At 31.9% G+C, this 25,866-nt stretch overlaps 1 protein-coding gene across 1 annotated transcript; it reads left to right on the forward strand.

Annotated features, from left to right (window-relative positions):
• The first annotated feature begins 16,994 nt into the window (after positions 1–16,994).
• On the forward strand, positions 16,995–18,643 carry LOC126718332 (protein JINGUBANG). Its single transcript, XM_050420463.1, has one exon. The coding sequence runs from the start codon at positions 17,000–17,002 to the stop codon at positions 18,383–18,385; it is 1,386 nt and encodes a 461-aa protein (XP_050276420.1). The 5' UTR covers positions 16,995–16,999; the 3' UTR covers positions 18,386–18,643.
• Positions 18,644–25,866: the final 7,223 nt, after the last annotated feature.

Raw genomic sequence — 25,866 nt, forward strand, 5'->3', positions numbered from 1 at the left:
GTTGAACGAGGTGGGATTGCGAGCTGAATTGTAGGATTGTACATAATTGCAATCCTACAAGGATTAATCACATATACGACAAATGGGCTTTTTCTTGTTATTGGTTAGTGATCCTTTAATTTGATCCCAAAAATGAAAGGAATTTGTTGCTCATTCCATAAGCAACTTCAAGTCGGCCCAAAGTCCATAAAATGACAATAAAATAAAAAGAAAAGAAATGTAAAGTAAGCTTAAAATTTCTCATTTGAAAAGAAAACGTGATTTCCTTCAATTCCCATTTGCTACATTTGTTAAAACCGTAAGCTTAAAATTCCTCATTTGAGATGTTTACCGCGTCAGGAACTATTACTACTAGTCTACTATTGTGCTATCATGTACGTGTTTTTTAGCCTTTATATAATTTTTTTTTATCAATGTCAAAAATATAGATCAAAATTAGCTTTGTTTGATGGCACTTTACCCTTTCATGTGCATGAGTTGGGTTAAAGGGTTTCTTCAACCCGAAACAAGCATGTCGGATTGAGAAATTCTGAACCTAACCCAACCCATTACATGTCTAGAAACCAAACCTACCCTACTCACATGAGTTGGGTTAGATTAGACTAGGTCAATGTATACATATTTCATGTATTGTAAAAAATTAAATTTTTGTCAACTATTTAAGCCCTTTTTAAAAATAAATTATTACAATTCACAAATATACATAAATTATATTCCAAATTTCTAAATTCATCAAAACTATTTTTCAAAATAGCAAAAGCAGTCAAACTAAAAATGAAATAAGGTTAATAAAATAAACTTATACATATAGTGGGTTGTGTTGGGTCAAATGGGTTGAAAAAAACTATCATCACAAACTCGACCTAATCTGAGGCTCGAAATAAAAGTTCAATCCAACCTAACCCACCAATTCACGAAAAATCAACCTAAGGTATTGAGTTGGGTTGGTTCATTAGATTGGTGGGTTGAATGCACACCTCTTATTTTAATTGTCCAGGGAGTAATATTCTCAAACATTTAGGGCATGTTTGATACATTGAACAAGAATTAAGACATGAATGATAATCTTTATTACTGGGAATAAAATGTGTTACAATTGAATAATAAAACCTATTCATAAGTTTGATTGTGAGTTGTGAGTTGTAACATTAAAAATAAAACATAAGATATATTTTAGGAAATATTTTATTCAGACAATTATATCATCTAAAAAAAAAAATTTAAAATTTGAGAGAGAAGTTAGTTATTTTTTATAATTTTTTATTTTCATAATTTTTATGTGCATATGAAAATTTTTGTTTATTTAGAAAAATATTAATTTTAGAAATTATTACACCTACTAAGGAATAATTATTACAACTTTCTTAGTGAGAAATAGTTATTCCTCATTTTAAAGGATAACTATTCATATGGAATAACTGTACTCAATTATAAAAACATAACCAAAATACCGAATAGTTAAACTATAGGAACAACTATTATATTATAGTACCTATTACAATCTATCAAACATACTCTTATTGTTAATGGGTATGTAGAATTACATAAAATTAAAAATAAAAATAAAAAACTCATTCATGTAGACGCCCTTTAGTTGCTTTCTAAGTTATTTTGTTGTTAGGTTTCTGGCTTTACCTCAATTACAGATAAAAAATTTGATGAAATTTAGCTTAGAGAGAGTGTTCATAAGTTAAGGTTGTTAATCCTGTTTTAGTTTATCAATTAATTGCCAATCCTTTTTACTTGCTATTCTTTTACCCTTTATCTTTAATAAGTCTCCCTCTCCCCACTCTTCCCATGGATGATATGGGTGCTAATAAGTTATTACTTTGAATTTTGGAGTTTGTCATTTTGTTTATGTATTGGTAATAGGTTACTTAGTAGCTATTCCCATTACAATTATTTTTGTGTCAAATTTATTTCTTTATTTTATTGTTCTTTAACATATATATCATAGTTATTGGTGATTTTTTTTTTTTTTTAATGAAAAATAGAATCTTATGATCCTCAATCCTATTTGAACCCCTTTATCCTTTCAACTGTCCTAAGTAAGGTCCCAATCTTGTCAACCATGGACACAACTAATTCATGAATTTTCCACAATTTGTTGATCTTGATCAGAAATATTAAAAGTGGTATTAACCATGAGTCCATGTAAGTCATGAGGAAAATTATAAAATTAATTAACTTTTTCTTAGTATATTTGATTTGGCATAGGTTGAAGTCTAAGGCTCGTTGGTATGGAGCTAAGCCAAAAGAGTTTTAAAGAGGTGTAAACCTTTTCTTTTTCTCTTTTTTCTTTTTAAAGAAAAATTCGCCAACCGATTTGTAATTTTACTAAAGAACATTTTTCTCTCCCCCTTAAAAAAAGAAAAAAACACTTAGACAAATATAATTATACCTAAAAATAAATTGTAGCTAGAAAAATAAGTGGTGCCAATTGTAAAATGGACACTTATTAAATGTAGTAGTACTGTTATCAATAATCAATCTCTTTTTTTTCCCTCCTTCACCCCCCAGATTCGAAGGAGGGAAAAAAAAGAGAGAAAAAGATTGATTATTGATAACAGTACTACTGCATTAATATTTAATGAATAATACATCACTGAGGTGGCTTTCAAAAAAAAAAAATCTTTTTTTTTTAATGGGTGCTAAATGTCTATTAATAATCAACCAAATTGCTTGCGTACAGATATCATATGTATGATGTATCACCGTATTAATTAATAATATAGGAAGCAGGTAGGAGCTGAAGTTCTTACATCTCCTTTGATATGTGCTATTTCCAACTCTTTTTTTTTTTTTTAAAGAGAGTTTTAACTTATGACGTCCGCTTCTAATGATAACTTTTTATCATGAAACCAAGACACTAATCGGTTTTTGGTGTAGGTGAAGATTGAACTTTAAATCTTTTATTCAACCATCAAAGACTTTATCAAATGAGCTAATTGGAACCACTTGATTCTTCTTTTAGCTAAAGTTTGTCATGTTGTGGCTAAATATCTGGTAAGTAGTAGCCAAAAAAAGAATCTGCTGCGCCTATAGCAGTTAACCAAACACTATTTACAGCATCTATAATGAATGAGAGAGAGAGAGAGCATGACAAGATTGCTTTTTAGCTGTATATGTGAACAGTGATATAACCAGCTTATTGTTTAGTTTTTCTACAAATTGTGAATCTTGCGTGAGTTATTTACTTTACCTTTTTTATTTAGCTTTTAATTATAGTACTTTGAGTAAAAAAAATATAAAAAAGAAAAAAGAAAAAAAAAAGATAAATTGTTCTCAAAATAGACACGTGCATAAATATTAAAATATCATGTGATTGAGTTAAAACTCAGTTTTGTTCCTAATAAGTTATAACCCAAGAAATTGAATCTTGGCATCGTAAGTATGGGCCATCTTTCAGCACCGTTGTCTTTGTTCGTGGTGTATTTTATTGGCAACTTATTGATACCAATGCCGTCGAAGTTCAGACGATTGAACTTTCATCAGCTAGCTTATCTGCAACAAGGCTGGCATTAAAAAAAACTAGCAACTTGTAAGTTAAATACAGTATATTTATTATCAAAAAAAACTAGCAACTTGTAAGTTAAATACAGTATATTTATTATCAAAGTCTTCAGAATACCAAAATTTCTAGTAATGGTTGATTCCGAAGATAATATACCAAGAAGCTAGTCCGAGTTCCATTATTAATTTTGGAAGTATATTGACGTACACACAAACGTATGCTTTGTTCAAAACTGAAAGTGTGCAAGCTAAAATTTTGATACTAAATAATTCAAGTGAAAGGGGACAAATCTTTTGTCCAAGTCCAACCAAATATGGTCGTTTTAGAGATTTTTTTTTTTTTTTTTTTTAAAGAGTTTCAACTTATGAAGTCCGCTCCTAATGATAACTTTATATCATCAAATTAAGACATCAATCAGTTTTTTGCGTGAGCGGGAATTGAACTCCAAGTCTCTTATTCACCTATCAGAGTTTTTATCAGTTGAGCTAATTGAAACCCACATGTTTTAGAGATTTCATTTCAAAGTTAATATTTTATTTTATTTTATTTAATAATTAATATACATGATGTTAGATCATTTACAATTTTAAATTACGTGACTTTAAATATATTTTTTTAGATCTATCATTAAATTGAACAGGTTAAAATGAAGAGTATGGATGGAGTTGTTATAATGTTAATTAAATAAAACCTTAGTATATTTAGCCTAATGCTTTCCTCTCTCATTTCACAAGTGGAATTTTTTAATTATTTATATCGGATTGTATGAGATGATAATGCTCAGTTGATTGTATGCACCAACTGGACCTACAACTACGAACTACTACAAAATGGGGAGAGGGGATCAATGAGCTCAGCAACTTGTTTTTTTATTTTTTATTTTTTATTTTATTTTATTTTATGTTTGACCTGATCATCTTGGCTCATCTTGTACGTAGGTTGACTTAGAATTGAGATCCGGTACAATAGTCATTACACCATGCAATACTCTTTGAATGGAGAAGAATGAAATTTAGAAATTTTACTTTAATTTTTTCATTTTTTTAAAAAAATTTCCCTCTCACACATTATGGGTCTATTTGAATAATACTTATTGCTAAAAACTAAAATCTTATTGCTGAAAACACTGTAGAAAAATAATTTTTAAATATGTGAATAGTACTGTGTAACCCAGTTTTAAAGTTGATTTTGTCAGATTCTGTACTTGCGGGTTCCATGAACAGTGCATAGGATTCAGGGGAAAAAAATGCAGACGCACAGAACGTGTAACCTGCCACTATCCAAACTCACACTATATAGTAATTGCACAATGCAACAGCTAGGGCAGAACCAAATCTATGGACATGGTAATTTTGGCGTATGTCACTTGATCTTAATGCTTAATTAGTCTTGGTTTTGGTGTTCGAGCTCGGCCTCTTCACTCGTCTTTGGTCTGAAGCCTTAGGTTGTCACACAAAATTAACATGGTTTGGTTAAACATTCATGGACTATGCCAACTAAAATTTACTATTATTTAGAAATTACAACCACACATAAACTTTCACAAAAAATTCTCAAATTTGAACAAAACCAAAACCCCAATACACCTAAAGGTGCCCTGATAATAACTCACAAAACCTTAATTAGTCTTTAACTCTCTCACATGAAGAAAAAAAAAAATTGCTTCTAACTCTCATACATACAACAAAGCTACACGATCCATCACTTTATTTATAAGGAATGACACACTTTCTTACTTCTTTTCTTTTCTTTTTAACTTGGGAGTCGGGACTACCGCTTTTAATATAATTAGTGTATTTCCTTATTATTCTACTAGCTAATGTGTGATTCTTAAACTAATAATTAAAAAAGGGTCATACTAACAAGTGTCCTTAGGACACTCGTTAATAATCTATTTTAGGAAAGTTTTGATACCACTTTTATAGGAAATGAAAAAACTGTCAAAATATTAATTTTTTTTTTTTTTCATTTCCCATAAAAACTTTCTTTAAATAGATTATTAACGAGTGCTCTAAGGACACTCGTTAGCATTTTTTATTAAGAAATTCTTTAAACTTTTCTGTCATGAGCTAGACTAAAAAATTCATGAAACTGGATGTCTCTTGTATTAGGGTGATAACATCATTTTCATTTCTAGCTAATAGCCTAATTTAGATGATGAATGTACACCATTGTCCATTGTTGTATACTAAATTCCTAAAGGGTATGGGATCATTCCAAATATGTGGGCAACCAAATTATTGAGCCGTTTGAATCAATCAATTTCAAAGAAAAATAAACATGTGCGTTTATTAAAATGAAAAAAAAAAAAAAAAAAAAGCCCCTTTAAGATTTTTTTTTTTGGGGGGGGTGGGACTTTTTTTGGTCCTATGGCCATTAATTAGTTGCCCACGCATGTCGGCAAAGTGTCCCTTGAATTTTGTCCTTCTACACAAATGCTTTGTACATTAGTACTGTGAGCTATACCTGAGCAAGTGTTTAGCTTAATTAGCTTTTCAATAGGGTGTGTAAACAGTGATATATCATATTTATTGTAGCATTGCTAGTTAATAATACCTCTGATCAATGGGACCATCCTAATTCCTAAGGGCTAAGGCTAGCTCTTGCACCGGACAAAACAACAAACAAGTCATGACCTCTTTTCCATACTTATTAGTCAGAAAGGTTAACGACTATTTTTAGATAATTATAAATAAATCATATTAGAAAAGATTTGACGTTGAAAATATAAAACTTGTTAAAATAATTAATTGTTTTATCACTTTTTTATAAAATGTTTCTAAAAATAGTTTCTAATTAAATAAATGACATTTCTTAACATTTTCCTTTAATAAAATTTTTAAGAAAGATCCCGAGAAACAAAAAAAAAGAAAAAGAAAGATCCCGAGAAAAAAAAAAAAAACCCTTAAAAAGGAAAAAAAGATATCACAATCCACAAACATGAAACCCACCTCATGCATATGTGATTACATGTATGATACACATTTTATACCAACTCTTCGAAAAGAGACAAGCTAGGTTAGGTTACAAATTTTCATGGTTTCTACATTGCTCCCCTGCATAAAATGAGTGTTCCAGTTTCCTTTTGTTGTTTTTTTCTTTTTTTTCTTTCTCATACTACAAGCATATAACATACACGTTAGACGATTACCATCTACATGACTTTCATAATCTATTTTTTTTATTATTATTATTATTAACGATTGTGAGTTTGTGTCCACAAAGAAAGGCGAGAAAATCGAGAGAGAAGACAGTCTTAGAGATCTATATACAGCTTGAAGATCAAGGGGTCATTTGGTAACGTTGTTTGTATTTTTGAAAATACATGTGAATAAAAAATGTATAAAAATACGTATAATATTATTTAAAAATTAAAAAATACTATTTCAAATCACATACCAAACAGCTCCCAAACCTTTTAGCATCTTGTCTGTATATGCATGCAAAATGCCAACCCAAACAAACAGGAACCCAATATTTTTAAACATAAACTAGCGGAGAAAAACAATCCACCTTTTCCTGTTGGCTGTTGTTTAGAAATTCAGATACGAGTCTAGCTAGTCGTGCCCTATTGTAAACCCACGGTGCTTACAACATTAATTAATTCAACCCACTAGCTTTGTTTTTATTTATTTGTAGGATTGCATAATTTGAGAACAATGCTACTGCTGTAACATTTTACATAACTTTTTATCACAATTTTACCACGTGTGAGTTGTAAGTGATGGAAGAAAAATTGTGAATTCATGTGAGTTCACATCTTTACCACTTACAATTCACCATATGACAAATTAGGGCAAAAATTATATAAAAAGCTGTAGTACTAGCATTTTTCATGATGTGATTGAGCAATTAACAATGTTGATTTTATACGCTCACTTACACATGTTGCACATACTCTCCACTTTTGTACAAAAATTGTGATTGGAAGTCTTGATTTTGAAATTTCAGTTCAAAAAATTGTGCATGTGTGTATTGTGTTTGAAATTTTCCTAGCTAATTTGATCACCTCTTATTACTATTTTGGCCCAGCTCCAAGCATCAAGCAAGCGATCGCTTACATATTGATCTTCCATGGTGACAAAGCTTGACCTTTCAGAGGATATTCCGCTAAAGCACTATATGCCAATTCCAGAAACCTATACTACACTAGCCTCTGAACACGTGCTCACGTGCGAGCTCAGAGGCTCTTCTATTTTTTTTGGGTAAAATAATTTGCATCTTTTTTTTTTTAATTTTTTATTTTTTATTTTTATTTTTTATATTATGTCTAACCTAATGATCATCTTGGCTCATCTTGTACATAGGTTAACCTGGGATTGAGAACCGGTGCAATACTCTTTGAATGGATAATGATAGGCCAAGAATGTATTGACCCCTTGTGATAAATTAACCAATTAATTAGCCAAGTTAATTAATTAAGTTAATTAACATGTAATACACGTGGTAACACAAACAAATCACCAACTAAGTTAATATGTAACGGAAAATAAAGTTGACACGGTGATTTGTTTATGAATGGGGAAAACCTCCAAGGCGAAAACCCCCCATCGAGTGATTTTAAGGTCACCGCTCCTGATAATCTTCTATTATCATAACAAGCGGTTACAAGTAAAAGAATCCCAGTACCTTATACCAACCTACAGTTGAACTCTTTCCCTAATACTCAATTTGACTTGTTCTATAGTGACAATCTCTCCATTTAATGCATGGCTCCCAGTACGTAACTAACCAATTGATACACGGATTCAAGTACGTGACTAACCACCAACTTCAGAAGGATGTTGGTTGCAAAGTTCTTCAATTCATCAACACGATGAAGATTACGAAACTCCTTGGTTACAAAACCTTACGGCATACAAACCAGCAGCTTCTTGAAGAGAAAGATGAACTAGGGCAAATTTTCAAGCTTCTTGAAGAGAAAGAAAAGAAATCATACACTAAATCGGTTCAATCAGAAGCAGATTTCTAGAGACTGAGCATCTCGTCAAGCTTTGCACTTGAAGTCCTTTTCAACCGAGTTCTGACTTGGAACAGCTCTGCCTCAAGCTTCTTAACCTTTTCAGCCAATAAATTATTTTCAAGCCACAGTGCTCCAATGGTCGATTAGCTTCATCAAACTTTGTGGAAAGCTCTTCTCGATCAAGTTTCACATCACTCAGCTTCTTGGTGGCCACCCTATATAGTTTCTCATGCTTCTTAGAAGCCTTATAGAATTTTTCATAGGCTGTATGGATATCATCTTGATCATTCATTTTCTTGAACTTAGAATCCACCAAGTCCTCTTCATCATCTACTATTTTTGAACCACCATCAGTAGGATCAATTGTAGCAGTGAAGGCATTCAAGATTCCCTCGTCATCATTGTTTGAATCATCCTTAGGTTTGGTGTCGCTTAAAGTAGCAACAAGTGCCTTGCTTTTCCCGATGGTCTTGAGATACGTAGGGCACTCTTGTTTCATGTGACCAAAGCCTTGATACCCAAAGCACTTTGTTCCTGAGGGAACAGTGTACTGACCGCCTTCCTTAGCATCCTTCTTTCGTCTGTCTTGGTTCTTGAGTTGAGACGAACTGGACTGCTTAGATCTTTATCAAATCCTCTTGAATTGGCATTCTTCATGAACTTTTTGAACTACCTTGTGATATAGGATTTCATCTTAGAATCTTCATCATCAGAGGACTCATCAGTATCACTGCTTTTGGCCTTTAGTGTCATGCTCTTACTCTTGCTTGATTTCCCAATCCTTGTCAAACCTAATTCATAGGTCGGCAGGTTGCCGACTAGCTCTATCAAATGAATTTTATCAATATCCTTTGATTCCTCAATTACGGTGATCTTGGCATGAAATCTCTCAGGTAGAGATCTAAGCACCTTTCTAATAATCTTGGGTTTGGGAATGGTTTCCCCAAGATTAAAGGCTGAGTTCATTATGTCCTTGAGCTTGGCATAAAACTCATCGAATGACTCATCCTCCTTCATCTTAATCTCTTCAAAACTCGTGGTAAGCCTCTGAAGTTTTGAATCTTTGACAGCCTTGGTTCCTTCATAGGTTGTCTAAAGGATGGTCCATGTTTCTTTTGCAGTTTCAGTGGAAGATATCTTCTTGAACTCCTCATTTGTGACTGCACTGAATAAGGCATTCAATGCCCTGCTATTGAAGTTAGCCGCTTTGATTTTTGCATTATCCTAATCAGCCGGAGCTTCCTTAGGCTTGGTCCAGCCTATCCCTACAGCTTACCACACTTTTTCACCTAATGACTGCAAGAAAGCTCTCATGTGTACTTTCCAATATGCATAGTTAGTGACATCAAATAAAGGAGGTATAATTAAAGATTGTCCTCTATCCATGATAACAGGGGTCAATGGATCATATAGCAAAGATTAACTCTAATCAGAGTATGCCTGCTCTGGTACCACTTGATAGGCTAAGAATGTATTGATCCCTTGTGATAAATTAACCAATTAATTAGCCAAGTGAATTAATTAAGTTAATTAACATGCAATACGCGTGGTAGCACAAACAAATTACTAACTAAGTTAATATGCTACTGAAAATAAAGTTGACAAGGTGATTTGTTTATAAATGGGGAAAACCTCCAAGGCGAAAACCCCACTAAGTGATTTTAAGGTCACCACTCCTGAGAATCCACTATTATCACAAGCAGTTACAAGTAAAGGAATCCCAGTACCTTATACCAACCTACAGTTGAACCCTTATCCCAATACCTAATTGGATTTGTTCTGTAGTGACAATCTCTCTTTTTAATGCACGGCTCCCAGTATGTGACTAATCAATTGATGTACGGATCTAAGTACGTGACTAACCACCAACTTGAGAAGGACGTTGGTTGCAAAGTTCTTCAGTTTATTAACACGATGAAGATCACAAAACTCCTTAGTTACAAAACCCTATGGCGTACAAACGCGGCAGCTTCTTAAAGAGAAAGTCGAACTATGGCAAATTGTCTCCGGTCATAATATGCTTGGGAAAAACTTTTGCATCAAGTTACACTCTCTTGCATCAACTGTGACGGCTCTTAAAATAATCCTTATATATGTTTAGAGTTGCGAGAAAAGAAAGCCTAAACATGTATACATGGATTGGAGTGAAATCAGAACGAACAAAAGTTGTCTTTTAAATCTCGATAGATAGATTATCTATCAAGCAACTGTCGAGTATCAGACAAAAGTTGTCTTTTAAATCTCGATAGATGCTATCTGTCGAACTAGCTGTTAAGTTTTAAAATCTAACACTTCTTTACTTGATTCTTGGACAGATTTGCATGGGTTTAACACTTGGATTTGAAACCTTGTTCCATGAAATATTAAACACATCCTAGATTTACCCAATTACAAGTAAAGTGCGTTTTGTCAAAGGATTAACCAATTCTATATTTACATATGTTCCTAACATGATCCACATATGTCCTAACATATAAGATTGAAACTTAAAAAATTTACTTCAATTTTTTTCACTTTTTATTTTTAAACTTTCCTCTCACACATTATATTATAATAGCACAATGCAATAGCTAGGGCAATGGTAATTTTGGCTTTTGTCACTTGATTGTAATGCTTAATTAGTCTTGGTTTTGGTGTTTGAGCTCAACCTCTTCACTTGTCTTTGGTCTGAAGCTTCAGGTTGTCACACAAAATTAATTAACGTGGCTTGGTTAAACATTCATGGACTATGCCATCCAAAACTTACTATTATTTAGAAATTACAATCACACAAACTCTCACAAAAAAAAATCTCAAATTTAAACAAAACCAAAAACCCAATACACCTAAAGGTGCTCTCACACTAACTCACTAGGCAAAACCTTAGTCTTTTACTCTCTTACATGAAAAAAAAAAAAAAAAAAAAAAAAAAAAAAAAAAAAAAAAAAAACTTTGTTTCTAACTCACACACATGCAATAAAGCTACACCATCCCTCTATTTATCCCTCTGTTTATAAGGAGTGACACACCTTACTAATTACTTCCTTTAGTTTTAATATGGGACTACCACTTTTAATATAATTAATGTACCTCCTTACTATTCTTCTAGCTAATATGTGATTCCAAAACTAATAACAAATTCTTTATACTTTTCTATTGTGCACTAGACTCAACGATTCATGAAAATGAATTATCTCTTGTATTAGGGTGATAACCAAGGTTTTTAGACCTGGACCATTCATTGAACCGTAAAAGGGAGAGATTCAAGGTTTTTGAGGTTGAACCGAGATCGAACCATGATGACGTCATAATTAATTTAATAATTAATTAAAGCTTAAATATAGATATTGAATTTATAAAACTAGCAAAATTGACAATATATCTATATATGTGAGGGAAATTTAATGATTTTCAAGCATATAAATTAAATAAGAAAGTTAATAAAATAATATAATAACCATGAAAACATTAAAATTTATGATTAATTTTTGAAGTAAAGTTGAATATCTTTGAAGGATTTTAATTATAATTTTTTTTTATTCCTTGTAAGAGATGGATAATTTAATTAAGTAGAATAAAATTGTGTTAAGTTGTTTTTATAAATAAAAAAAATGCTAAGGGGTTCACGCTTTTTGCCACCGATTCGTGCAGTCCAACCCCGGTTTTAAGGGTTCACGGAATTAACAAAAAATTCGGTTTTTTATGCTTAAAAAACCAGTTTTTATCCCGATTCCTGGTTTTCACGGTCCGATCTCCCGGTCCAGTTCGGGTCTGAAAACCTTGGTGATAACATCATTTTCATTTCTAGTAACTTTTTTTTAAGAGAGTTTTAATCTATGACATCCGTTAGCTTCTGATGATGCTCTTTATCATACTAAGACACTAATTGATTTTTGATATAGATGGAGATTAATGAATTCCAGATCTTTTATTTAACCTTCAGAAACTTTACTAATTAAGTTAACTGGAATCCATAATGTATAATTTGGACGATGAATGCGCACCAATGTTGTATACTTATACCAAAAGGGTATGGGGTCATTCAAAATATGTTGACAACCAAATTATTAAGCCGATAAATGTTTTGTGACTCAATCAATTTCAAAAGAAAAATAAACATGTGCGTTCATTAAAATGGAAAAATGCCCTTTAAGATGTGGGGGGGACATTTTTTTTTCGGTCCTTAATTAGGCCATTTATTAGTTGCCCACGCATGTCGGCGAAGTGTCCCTTGAATTTTGTCCTTCTGCACAAATGCTTTGTTCATTAGTACTGTTACTACTGTAAGCTATACCTGAGCAAGTGTTTAGCTTAATTAGCTTTTCAATAGGGTGTAAACAGTGATATATCATACATATGCATGGTAGCATTCCTAGTTAATAATATACCTCTGATCAATGGGACCATCCTAATTCCTAAGGGCTAAGGCTAGCTTTTGCACTGGACAAAACAAACAATTCATATCCAATAACTCATAACTATACCATCTTCATAATTCTTTTTCAATACTTACTATTAGGTCATGTTAATGGCTATTTTTAGAGCAATTGCTAATAAATTATATTATGAAAGTTTTGAAACTATTTTCATTAGATATTTAAAAATCTGTAAGAAAAAAAAAATTAAATTTTTTTATCATTTTCCTAGAAAATGTTTCTAAACCAATACTTTCCCTTTATTATTTAAAGCATTAGGACATGGTTGACAAAATCGCGATTTGGATTGTAAGATCGCACGATTTTACAATTCCACCTCACTAAAACATTTTAGATCGCACTAGGATCGTAAAAATGGTAAGATCGTGTAAGACTGTACAGGATCGTAGGATCCTATGGGATCTTACCGATCCTACCAAGACATGGTTTTTTAGTTTTTTTTTTTTTTTTTTTTTGTGGGATAAATTTTTTGTTTTGATGAATCTTTAAGGGTTTTTATTTTTCCATGTTGTGATGGTATGACTTTTTTTTTTAACAATAAAATTATGTTAACCTAAGCAAATGTTTTCTAGTGTCTAGTTCACTTGTATTCAAAATGAAGGAATGCTTCATCATTTCTAAATGAAAAATTTGATGTTGGCTTTACTACCTTTTAAGCTATAATGTTGTTAAATTTGTTTGATCAATATACTAATTTGTATTCTAATATTCTAAAATGTTTTTTATATATAATTTTATCTGTTATGCTTGTATTTGTATATTGATTGATTGATTTTTTTGAGCATGCTTTGTAATTGTTTCTGAATGGTATATATTGAATAGTTGAGTGTGAAGTTGTATCTTAATATCTTTTACAGTACAATGTCTACATAGATGATTTAGGACGATGGTTATAAGAGTCATAGAATAAAAATAATTAAATATTCATTTCATATTAATATTCATCTTACTTTTGGACTTCATATTGTAGTTAGCTAGTTTTCATTTTCTAACTTATTTTGGATTTTAAACTTGAAAAATATTTTCCATATATGTTGATAAATATTTTGGTATTTGGTTGCTAATTAGACGTCTATTGAACTTTTTAGATAAATTGGGTCAAAACTTAAATATATTTGTTTTGTTAGTATTGACATAGTAATGTATGACATGCAAATTACATTATATGATGCAAATCTTAGTTTTTTATGAATGAATTTATAACTTACATGATTATTCAACATATAAAATTATTATCAATATGTTTTTTACTTTAAATTTGAAAGTATGTAGCATCTTACGATTCACGATCCTATTTACTTCCCGTGATCCTACGTAAAATCTTGATTTTGACAACTTTTTAGAGGTCATGATTCCTATGAAATACTCCATTAATATATTTTTTAAGAAAGATCCGGAGAAACCAAAAAAAAAAAAAAAAAATTTGTGTGCTTCTGTTTCCCCTTAAAAGGACAAAAAGATATCACAATATACAAACATGAAAGAGACAAGCTAGGTTAGGTTACAATTTTTCATGTTTTTTACATTGCACCCCTGTATAAAATGTGTGCTTCTGTTTCCCCTTTTATTTTTTTTTCTTTTATTTCTTTCTCATACAGGTCCATTTGGGTAGTGCGGCTGCGTCCACGTTTCGGCTGTTTTTTTTTTTTTAAGTCTAGCGTGTTATGCACTATTTATTGGTTATGAACAGTGATTTTAGGTCAATGAACAATACTAAACAGTAAAAAAATTATTTTTTATTATTTTCAATTTTTAATAAAATAACCTGTATCCAAAGACACACTACAAGTGTACAACATACAATTTTTTTTTTTTTTTGGGCTAAAAACATACACGTTAGTCCGTTACCATCTTCATGACTTTCGTAATCTAATTTATTATTGTTATTAACCATTGTGAGTTTGTGTCCATAAAGAAAGGCGAGGAAATCGAGAGATCGAGAAGACAGTACTAGTAATCTATATACAGCTTGAAGATCAAACCTTTTAGCATCTTGTCTGTACATGCATGCAAAATGCCAACCCAAACAAACGGGGGCCCAATATTTTTAAACATAAACTAGCGGAGAAAAACAATCCACCTTTTCCAATTGGCTGTTGTTTAGAAATTCAGATACGAGTCTAGCTAGTCGTGCCAGTGCCCTACTGGCTACTGTAAACCCACAGTGCTTACATCATTAATTAATTCAACCCACTCGCTTTGTTTTTATTTATTTATAGGATTGTATAATTTGAGAACAGTGCTACTGCTGTAACATTTTACACAGTTTTTTATCACAACTTTTCCCCACGTGGGAGTTGTGAATCGTGAAAGAAAAATGGTAAGTTCATGTGAATTTACATTTTTATTATTTATAATTCATCATATGACAAATTAGGGTAAAAATTATATAAAAAGCTGAATACTATCATTTTTCATGATGTGATCTAGTAATCAACAATGTTTATTTTATATGCTCACTTACACCTACCGCAAATACTCTCCACTCTTGTACAAAAATCTTGATTAGAAGTCTTGATTTTGAAATTTTAGTTCAAAAAACTGAGCATGTATGTAATGTGTTTGAAATTTTCCTAATTTGATCACCTCCTATTACTATTTTGGCCCAGCTCCAAGCATCAAGCAAGCGATCGCTCTCATATTGATTTACCATGGTAACAAAGCTTGACCTTTCGGAGGATATTCCACTAAAGCACTATATGTCAATTTCAGAAACCTATACTACATAAAATGATAATACACATATTTTCAGATAAGTTGAAAGATTCTTTTTCCTTGTTATGTGGATTGGTAAAATTCTCTTTAACTGAACTGGAGAGCTCTTGAGTCTTGACAGATAAGTTGAGAAGTTTGAAACAAATTAATGAATGAACGCTTTATGAAGATTAATTTCAAAACCTCATCCAGATAGAGCATTTTTAATTTTTATTATTACTATTTAATAGAGTAACAAGTAAGTTTCTCAAAAAAAAAAAAAAAGTTTCATAGTCATTAAATAATGCATATACTAATTTTTTTTGGATAACTAATCACTATGTAAACCGTAGTGATGATGGGATGGTTTTACCTAGGTGAGTGAAGAGGTCATTTAATTTTTAATTGAATAATATTTTTTTAATTGAATAATATAAATATGATAAAATTTGAATCTAAACTTACTCTTTCTTTTTCTTTTTTTTTTTTAGAGAAGCTGAATCTAAACTTACTTGGAGTTATCTTTTACAACTCACAGGTGACAAAATTATATAATTATTTTTATATATTATTTAAATAAGTCACATGACATAACTCATTAAAAACAATTATGTGATTAAATTATATATGAACTCTCTTGCATTGTCATATAATAGGTTAGATCAAGATAGTTCCAAATATGTATAGTGCCAAATTGTTTCCTTATAAAAAAGTCATTTGACACAAAAATTAAGAAAATTATAAAAAAAATTGACACTTGGCACAAGATTAAACTAAAATTAAAAACTAAAATAGAGAAATTTTTTAGAGACACAGCAAAATCTCACAGTATTTTCATAACCCTGTTGTTTTTTTGATAAGAAGATCATAGCTTTTATTAAAAATTAAAAATAAGATAAAAACAATACATCCTAAGCCAAAGCTAACTCAACTATATTAAAATTTTTCTCTATCCAAGTTACATAATTGTCTATATTCTTGGCATAATGTGCCAAAACATGTGATGAGCAATTGCTTTATTTTTTAACATGTGATAATTGTTTTGAGTAATAATGAACAGTATTTAATATTTTTATTTTATGTTATTTTGACTTTAGAATTTTTTTTTTTTTTTTTTGGTTGGATAGGTTGAACTATAGTGGACTGATACATTGAATAATTATAAGAATAAGAATATTGTATAAATTTGTTTTGCATATACAAAAACTTTGGTAATATATAATATATACAATATGGTAGTTGGAGTACACAATTAAAAAAAGATTAACTTTTTTTAATCTTTTCTCCATGCATTACCTCGACCAATTGCATTCGTCCCTTTTATTTCTCAATCCCATCCTCCACGTGGCACATTCTATTAGCTCCCAACTCCCCAAATTTCTTATATATATACCCTCTCACACAAGTTTCCATATGACTCTCTCTCACACTCTAAAAGCCGGCATGAGGGTCCGCACATTGCTAGCCACTTGTTCCTCCTCCACATGCACCACCACCACCACCACCAACACCGACAACTACTCAACCATCCCATTCCCGAAAAACCGGACACCAACTCCGAAACTCTTATTAGCTTCCGATACAGGCAGCTCTTCCGATATTACTAGTAATTCCACTTCATCATCAAACTCAACCGATACCACCACCGTCACCAGCAGTAGCACCCTACAAAGCGACCTCTCCCTCCAGAGTCTGCCATCTGTCCCTTCCCTCCAAAAACTCTCCCCGGAAACCCTAAACCTCTCTGTCTCTCACCTCTGCACCACCACCATTAAACCCACTGCATCTCTCCCAATCACATCTCTCGCCGTCCATTCCAATCTCCTCTACGCCGCCTCCTCTCACGAGATCAACGTCTATGATTGCTCCTCTTGTTCGTCTGTCAGCTCATTCAACGGTCAGGATTCCTCCTCCGGTTCTCTCAAGTCCGTTAGTTTCTGTAACGGAAAAATTTTCACCGCTCACCAAGACTGTAAAATCCGAGTCTGGCAGGTAACGGCTACTCCGACCAAAAAGCACAAGCTTTTAACGACTCTCCCAACTGTCAACGACCGTCTACGCCGCTTCGTGCTTCCGAAGAACTACGTAACCGTTCGCCGTCACAAGAAGCGGCTCTGGATCGAGCATTCCGACGCCGTCACTGGCCTCGCCGTTAACGACGGCTTCATCTATTCGGTTTCGTGGGATAAAAGTTTGAAAATATGGAGAGCTTCCGATCTCCGTTGCGTTGAGTCCATTAAAGCTCACGAGGACGCCGTGAACGCCGTAACGGTCTCTGAAGACGGAACGGTTTACACGGGCTCCGCCGATAGGCGAATCCGGGTTTGGGCCAAACCGTTTGGCGAGAAAAGACACGCGTTGGTTGCCACGCTGGAAAAGCATAAATCGGCTGTGAATGCCTTGGCCTTAAACGACGACGGATCGGTGCTGTTTTCGGGTGCGTGCGACCGTTCGATATTGGTGTGGGAGAGAGAGGACAGCGCGAATCACATGGCTGTCACCGGAGCATTGAGAGGTCACAGTAAAGCGATACTGTGTCTGATCAACGTCTCCGATTTGTTGTTCAGTGGTTCAGCTGATTGCACGGTCAGGATTTGGCAACGTGGACTTGATGGCAGGTATTGCTGTTTGGCCGTTTTGGATGGGCTTCAGAAACCGGTAAAGTCGTTAGCGGCAGTTTCAGATGATAAATCAAACGGTGTCGTTTCTGTCTTTGGTGGTAGTCTTGACGGGGAGATTAAGGTGTGGCAGGTCTCAGTTTCGAATCATTATAGTCCGACATCCTCAGTTGTTCTTTGATGAAACTTATGACAATAAAAATTGTACCAAGTGGTAGTAGAATCAGATATGTACACACACTGTTTTTTTTTTTTTTTTGGTATGATTTTTTTTAGACTATACCAATGAGTAAATTTGATTTTTTTTTTTTTTTTTTGGTTTGAGTAGTGTAAATGTGAATGTGGTAGTTTGGTGTGAATTCATTTAGTTTATGCAGTAATAATTAGCTCTTGTTAACAATTACATAGACAATAAAGTAAGCTTTATTCATTGATTTCATTCTATGCTTAACTCTATTATCTACTGATGACAACATCGCCGAAATAATGCTAGGTTGCCTTGGACTTTTGAGTCATACCTTGAGCATAGAATATGTAAGTAACTAGTAAGTTTAATTTCAGACATTTTTCTCGTTATATTTATGATGTACATTTTCTTTATGTTGAATGAAAGTTTTCAAACTTTCTACCTCAAAAAAAGAAGAAGAAGAAAAAAAAAAAAAAAAAAAAAAAAATTCCTTGTTGGAAATTGGCCTAATTGCACATACAAAATTTTCAAACCTTGACTATATATAAGAGACTTGAAAAGAGAAAGTAAGAAGAAATAATCCTTTCTTTATCATTTATGGACGAAAAAATAAAGCAAAACATGACCATTCAATGTACATTATTTTGGATCCATACAGGTACCAAAACCGTGGACCAGTTAGCCAAACTTTAATTTCTTCTAGAGGATCAAACATGGAATCTTCCTATTTTACCAATAATTCATTGAGAAAAACGAGTGAAGAACCTCCCAATTCAAACGATGGAGTCCCCATTGGAATATGACTTTTTATAATTAAGTTTAATTTAGGTCAACGAAAACAATGCCAAATGCATGAATGATGCAACCTCTTTGTTATTTCCGTACCTTTGAAGAATAAAATATTGGATTATTAATTACTAGAAAACAGTCCAAGACCTAGCTGGGCAGATGAAGACAAGGAAGTATGAAATCCTTGTGCTTAGTTGGATAACCCTCTTTTTAATCATAATTAACTTCCATAACTACCAATCAATTGTCTTGTTTAAGCATGATATACCTCGGAATTATAAACAATTCTCCGGTTGAGCTAAACCTTTGATCACCGGGAATTGTAAAAAAAGAAGAAGATAGATTTTATACATATATACAGGTCAAACAAAGGAACAATACAATTTGCCGACACAGCATTAACTGGTTTAGTCCAATAGTATATATCAAGCTTTGAATTAAACTAACCTTAAGATTATCAAATTAGTTTTAGAATCGCCTTTAGAAAATAATCATTCCCTTAGGTATTGACTGAAGAAATCATGCACGAAGATTTATTTAACAATACAAATAATATCTTCGAGTAGTAGGGGCTAAATATAATCTAAGGATAATGTCTCTCCCACTTGACAATAAAGAAGTTAATTACATTCGGAGTGCGCTCTAAAAATATGAACACTTCAAGAAAAAGGATAATGTCAAACTCTTTAAGAAAAAAGGCTTTGAAATTTAAAGAAAAATTCATCAAGTTTGTTTGTGAAAAAGATGCCTTAACCACTAAACTTAATTAATCTAATAAGTTGGTTGAGAAGTATAAGAAACTTGTTGAACATTCTTTGGAAAAGTTGAAGGAGTTTGAATGTTTGAATGTGGACTTGGATGCTAAACTTGTTTTGTCTAACAAACTTGTTGATGATCTTAAATGTGAAATTGAATCTCTTAAGATGCATGCCAAGTGTTTGAATGCAAAACCTATTGCTAAAAGCCTAAAAATGAAGAAAATCTTTGTTGCAATCATGTTATGAAACCCGATTTTGTGTTTATTGTGAGTTTTACCTTTAAAAACAAATCGGTGTACATTTCTCCACAAAAAAAAAAAAAAAAAAAAAAAAAAAAAAAAAACAAAAAGAAAAGTAGAGAGAAAGGCTCTTAAGCCAAAGCCTTCGTTTAGGTCTCATCATAGAGATTTGAATGGATCTAAGTTTGTTCCTACTTACCATCATTGTAGTGTGATCGGTCATATTAGACCTCATTGTTCCATGTTGAAGAGAGAATAAAACCATGTTACTAGATCCTTCCCTAAAAAGCCTAGTGGACCTAAACACATTACTTGTCACCATTGTGGTGATTTTGGTCATCTAAGACCCCATTGCTTTAAGTTTCAAACTTTTAAAAGAATAAAAAGAAAAGAAAAACTTGAGTTTTTTGGAAGTTGTGCTAAGAAAGTTAAATCGGATTGGATTGAAAATGGTAAGTTGTTGAAGCATATGGTTAATGCTCTTACCTTGTTGTCTATGTGCATTTTCGGTTCTTATTCTTCTAACCCTCATCTCACTCTCATGAGACACTTACTTCAAAAAATCATTCCGTTTGAGTGAGAAAATGTTCCTATGATTAAGCTTTTGCTTTTTTGGTCCTTGATCTAATTCTTTCGATCTTTGTAGGACTCTTCATGCATTGAATGCTACACCCTTATGCATTTGTGCAACATGCATCTATTTATATGCATTGTGTTTGTTGATCTTGCTTTATTGTTTTTGTTTTGAGTGAGTAAAAATCCAAAAACTCATAAAAAGTAAAAAATCTCAAAAAGTTTGATCGCTTATATTGTGTCATATCACATATTGAGTTTGGTCTGGTACCTTTATACTAATGGCTTAGTGTATTTACGAGCTTAACTTATCATACATTTTAAGTGTGAGTGAAATCTAGAAATCTATGTTTGATTGTTGTAAATAGATCTTCAAACTTGTCATGAATGTCTAGCCAATAGTCTTGATTGATCTTGATACATGAGTAGACTTGATCCTATATATCTCCTCACATTTATTTTTATATCAAAAAGCTCTTCAAACGCCAATCTCTAAAAGGAGAAAGAGCTAAAAAGCCTTGCTTCGAAAACTAGTTAGACTAGGAAAAGGTGGAGCAAAAATGTATGATGCCAAAGCCAAAGACTTATTCCTCAAAGAAATATAAAAAATTTCATGGCGTCGTTGCTAAAAAATTGAGTTGTATTGATAAAAAGAGTATGAAAAATGGAAATCAAATGAAAAACTTTCAATCATTGTAAACACTTTGGTGAGGAGTCATATATGTTCATTTATATTAATGAGATAGATCACTTGACTTCGTGCTATTTGTGTATGACTTGATTGAATTGATCATTGAAATTTCATACTAGACTATGAACTAATTCATACTTGATACTCACACACAACACACAAATCTAATGTTCAATGAATATCTATTTTGTTTGCGTGATTGTACATGTTTAAATGTGATGTGTGTGCACTCAACTATATATGGATCAAACCAAAAAGTTTTTGATCATTTTATTTACTTTTGGAAGCGTTTTGTATCACCCATATTTTTCAAAGTTTTTCAAGTTGATTTTGTGTGAAAAACATGTTTTTTGGGTATTTTCGAGACTCATTTAATGAGTGGTATAAGTCACAGCCTAGTCACGAGTTTAAATGGTCCAATTCTCAAGTTTTTAAACTTTGGACAGAGAGTTTCGTGATTAGTTCACGACTTGAAACCTGACTCACGAAAATTTCACAGGTGGCTCGCTACTCAGCCTTGAGTCCCCAAATTTTTCAGCAACTTGCGAAAATGCTCAGAAACAGCTTTTTAAAGGGTTTTCCGTGATTTGTTTTGCTTATAACTTCTCCCATCTTCTCCAAAACCTTTATTTCAATGTTTCTACATCAAAACCCAACTAAATTCAATTGTTTTTCATTCCATTAACATCTTTAAGGTAATCTTTAACTCTTTTTATTAATTTTGATCATTAGATTATGTTTTTGGAGGTTTTATGTTCATAGTTGAGATTTTCTCAAATGGAATTTGGAAAAACTTAATTTTTGTCAAATTTCTATGTGCGATTTGTTTTTTTTGATGATTTGCTTTGGATGTTGGCCCCTTGTGGCAATTAGAACATGTATTAAGGATAGATTTCACCATGTTCATGCATTTCATTATATATAGGGTGTTAGTGCGCACACTAGGTGTTTGATGAATTGCCTCTTAAGCATTTTCTCACTCGTTTGGGCTCTAATTAGTACCAAACTTTGGAGTTTTTCATATTTCCTCGTTAGAAACATGTTTGGTTTATTGGTTGTGTGTAGTTTACACACCTTGCCCCACATGTGCATTTTCATGCATTGTTCATACATTGCACATAGCCACCTCTTGCACACACCTTTACTACCATTGTCATGCCTTGGTCTAGACTAAGACATTAATCGGTTTTTGGTGTAGGTGGAAATTGAACCCTTGATCTCTTATTCAATTATCAGAAACTTTACCAATTTAAATTAACTGGAACCCACAATCTTGTATCATTTTACTTTGGTACAAAAGCAAGAAATTTTGCTTAGGGATGCCAATGTATTGGGTCTAGTGGGTTTGGGTTCACATTTTAAACCCATTAGGGTTTGATTTTAATACCTTAAGTACTCGCATTTGACCGGATAGTGCATCTAAATTACTAAAATATATTTATTATTAATTGTCTTTAGATTAAAAAATTAGGGTTTTTTATAATAAAAGTAAGTGTGCATCTCATTATCTCTTTTTATATTTTTTTAATTTGGTGTAAAAATGCTTACTAATTAATGCGTAAATTTTGTTAAACATTATTTTAAAAGTTCAATTATTTTAGGTTAGTCCAACTTGATTTAATTTGTTTGGCCCAACTTTTGTAAGATAAAAGAAAAAATTTCTGTTTTTAAATATACATGTGTGTGTTATTTTTAATCCAAATTCTCGAACACTGTCATAGATTTTCAACTGACAATTTTATTGGGGGCAAATGCAAACATACATACAAATGAACGCAGAGAAAAATGGTATAAGCAAGAAGATATATATATGGCTGAGGCATAATCAAACTCGAACTTATACTACAGTATATGAAAGGCAAAAAGGTCAATTTGCATAAAATATTGCTCACTTTATGCCGACGAGCAACCAGAATTTTTGTGGTAGCCTTATCTTTCTTCGCTCTCTTTCTAATGATATTTTACTTGCTTTACAACCAATCAAGTGTCTTGTTAAAAAAAAGTGTCTAATGATATTTTTTAGGTTAAAACTCTCTAAAAAAAAAAAGTGTCTTGTTAAAGCATGATAACCACAAATAATATTATATTCTCTTTTCCCTTCGATGTCAGCTGGATGAGTTAAATATCTCAAAAAAAGCTGGACGAGTTAAAGCTTTGATCATTAGGAATTGTAAAAAGAAGACGTACGTCAAATATAATTCGAACAAATTAAGGATACAAGCTACCGACTTGGCTTAGTCCACTGACATAATGTAAATCATGTATATATATATATATATATTCTTTTTTTTTTTTTTTTTTTTTAAGTTATAGAACCACTATATAAATTATATTAATATGAATGCCATTTTTTATTAGAGAATTTAATCTAATTAAGTATATGCAAGTTGACAAGTTGAGCATGAAAGCAAAAGATTGAGAATATGATTAGAAAATTAATCCATGATCTCATTGGAAAATAAATATTATTGCAAGTTGGGGTCCATCCTATTGCATATCCAAGAAGATAATTGGCAAAAACAAGGGAGATGGAAGGGAAAGGAAAGGGAGGAAGAGAGGGGAGAAATGAAAGGAAATATACTTCAGTGGGTCCCACCAATAAAAGGGTTGTTCAAGTCTATTGCCTTTATCACACACATGTATCCTTTTGATGGAGACAAACTATACATATAGGTTAGACTAGGGACCCTTTTAGATGGCAAGGAGTTTAAAATTTGTAACTTCATGGAATTTATTAACCAAATGGATTATACCAATTGAGAGTTATTAATATAACATTGCACTTAACATGTAACTTTTACAAATAGAAAACTTAAATACATGATTTTTTCATCTATCACTAAGCATACATGGCATTTAAATAACTTGATAAGGATTTTCACTTTAATATGACCATGATATTACCCATGTCAACTAGTTGTGAAATGCTCTCATACAAATAATGAGTACTTCCTTCCATGTATTATAATGTATGGTAATTCATACATGAGTACTTTATGAGCCATTAATTCTTTATGAATGGACTATCTATTAACCATTTGAGTCCTGCTTTATACATCCTCACAGATATATCCTCCTTATATATCTCCACAAATATTTCTAACTTAATACTTATGTGCACAAAATTTAAAATATATATATATATATATACTTTCTTCACCAAGAATAATCAAATATGTGTCCAAAACATAGAATAATTAGAGAGAAATCAAACACCAAATGAGCTAACAAGTTCCATATGTCCAAAAGACTTTTATAGTGCTTTGTCCGCAAACCTTTAGTTATGAAATTAATGTATATTAGCTAAATAATTTTAACTCAGGAAACTCTTAGTTACTTCATGTTGATATGTTTTCACTATCATTATTCTTAGAGAAGAATATTATAGCCAAGTTATATTTAAAAATCTTTAAAGGTCTCATTATAAAATAGACAACGCCTATCCATAATGCGTGTGTTATAGCTTCATAGCATATATGATACCTTACATGGCAAAACTAAATCACTACTTCAAAGTAGTATGACATTCATATTTAGGCCTAAAAATACATTTGCTTCCATTAACTTAAGGTATATACACTGATCAATAGCGTTCTTAGTAAAATTAGATGAGGCAAGAACGTTGGAGAACCTTTATATACCATTCGCTGGATGCCTAATTCTTACCTTTAGCAACCTAAAACTTTTATTGGAATTCAAACCTTAGCGGATCTTGTAAATTAATATTAATAGCTTACATAAAACCTTTAACTTTATAGGAATAAATTCTCAAACCCTTACTCTTGAGCACTTAGATCATTCCAATCTTGCACTAAATTTCTCAATTGGCATATTTTACTCAATGAGATGGGTGGTTCACTAAATAAAATAAACTTTGTTGCTATGAAACTTAAACTTTAATTCTAAATTAACCAATGTCAATTTAATAGTAAATTCTAACATTCCTATGGGCAGAAGTGCATCATGCATGAATTTACTATAAAACTTATTGATAAGACTAGTAAATATAAACACTAAGAATAAATTTTTCCATGCCTATGGGCCTAGGAAAATTCTCATCTTTATGCTACATTCACCATCTCTTATTCCAATTAAATCATAAAAATAATAAGCTCCTTATGGGACATGGTCACTATCTTCATGAATTAATTGCAACTTAGATGTCTTTATTATGAACGAATTATTTATATATATATATATATATATATATATATATTTATGTGATTATCAACATGACTTACGATGCTGTGGTCTCTCCTAGGTCATCATGATATTCGCTACTTTAAATGGTATCATGAAGATCAACTAACCCTAATGTTGATCATGACAATATGCACTAAAAAATGACATGAAATAATATTTCAAAACAAGATAAGGGCAAAGATACCTAAAATACACATAATCAAATTGAAGTATTTCAAAACA

This window comes from Quercus robur, chromosome 3 (assembly GCF_932294415.1).
Source record: "Quercus robur chromosome 3, dhQueRobu3.1, whole genome shotgun sequence".
In the NCBI taxonomy this organism is placed as follows: domain Eukaryota; kingdom Viridiplantae; phylum Streptophyta; class Magnoliopsida; order Fagales; family Fagaceae; genus Quercus; species Quercus robur.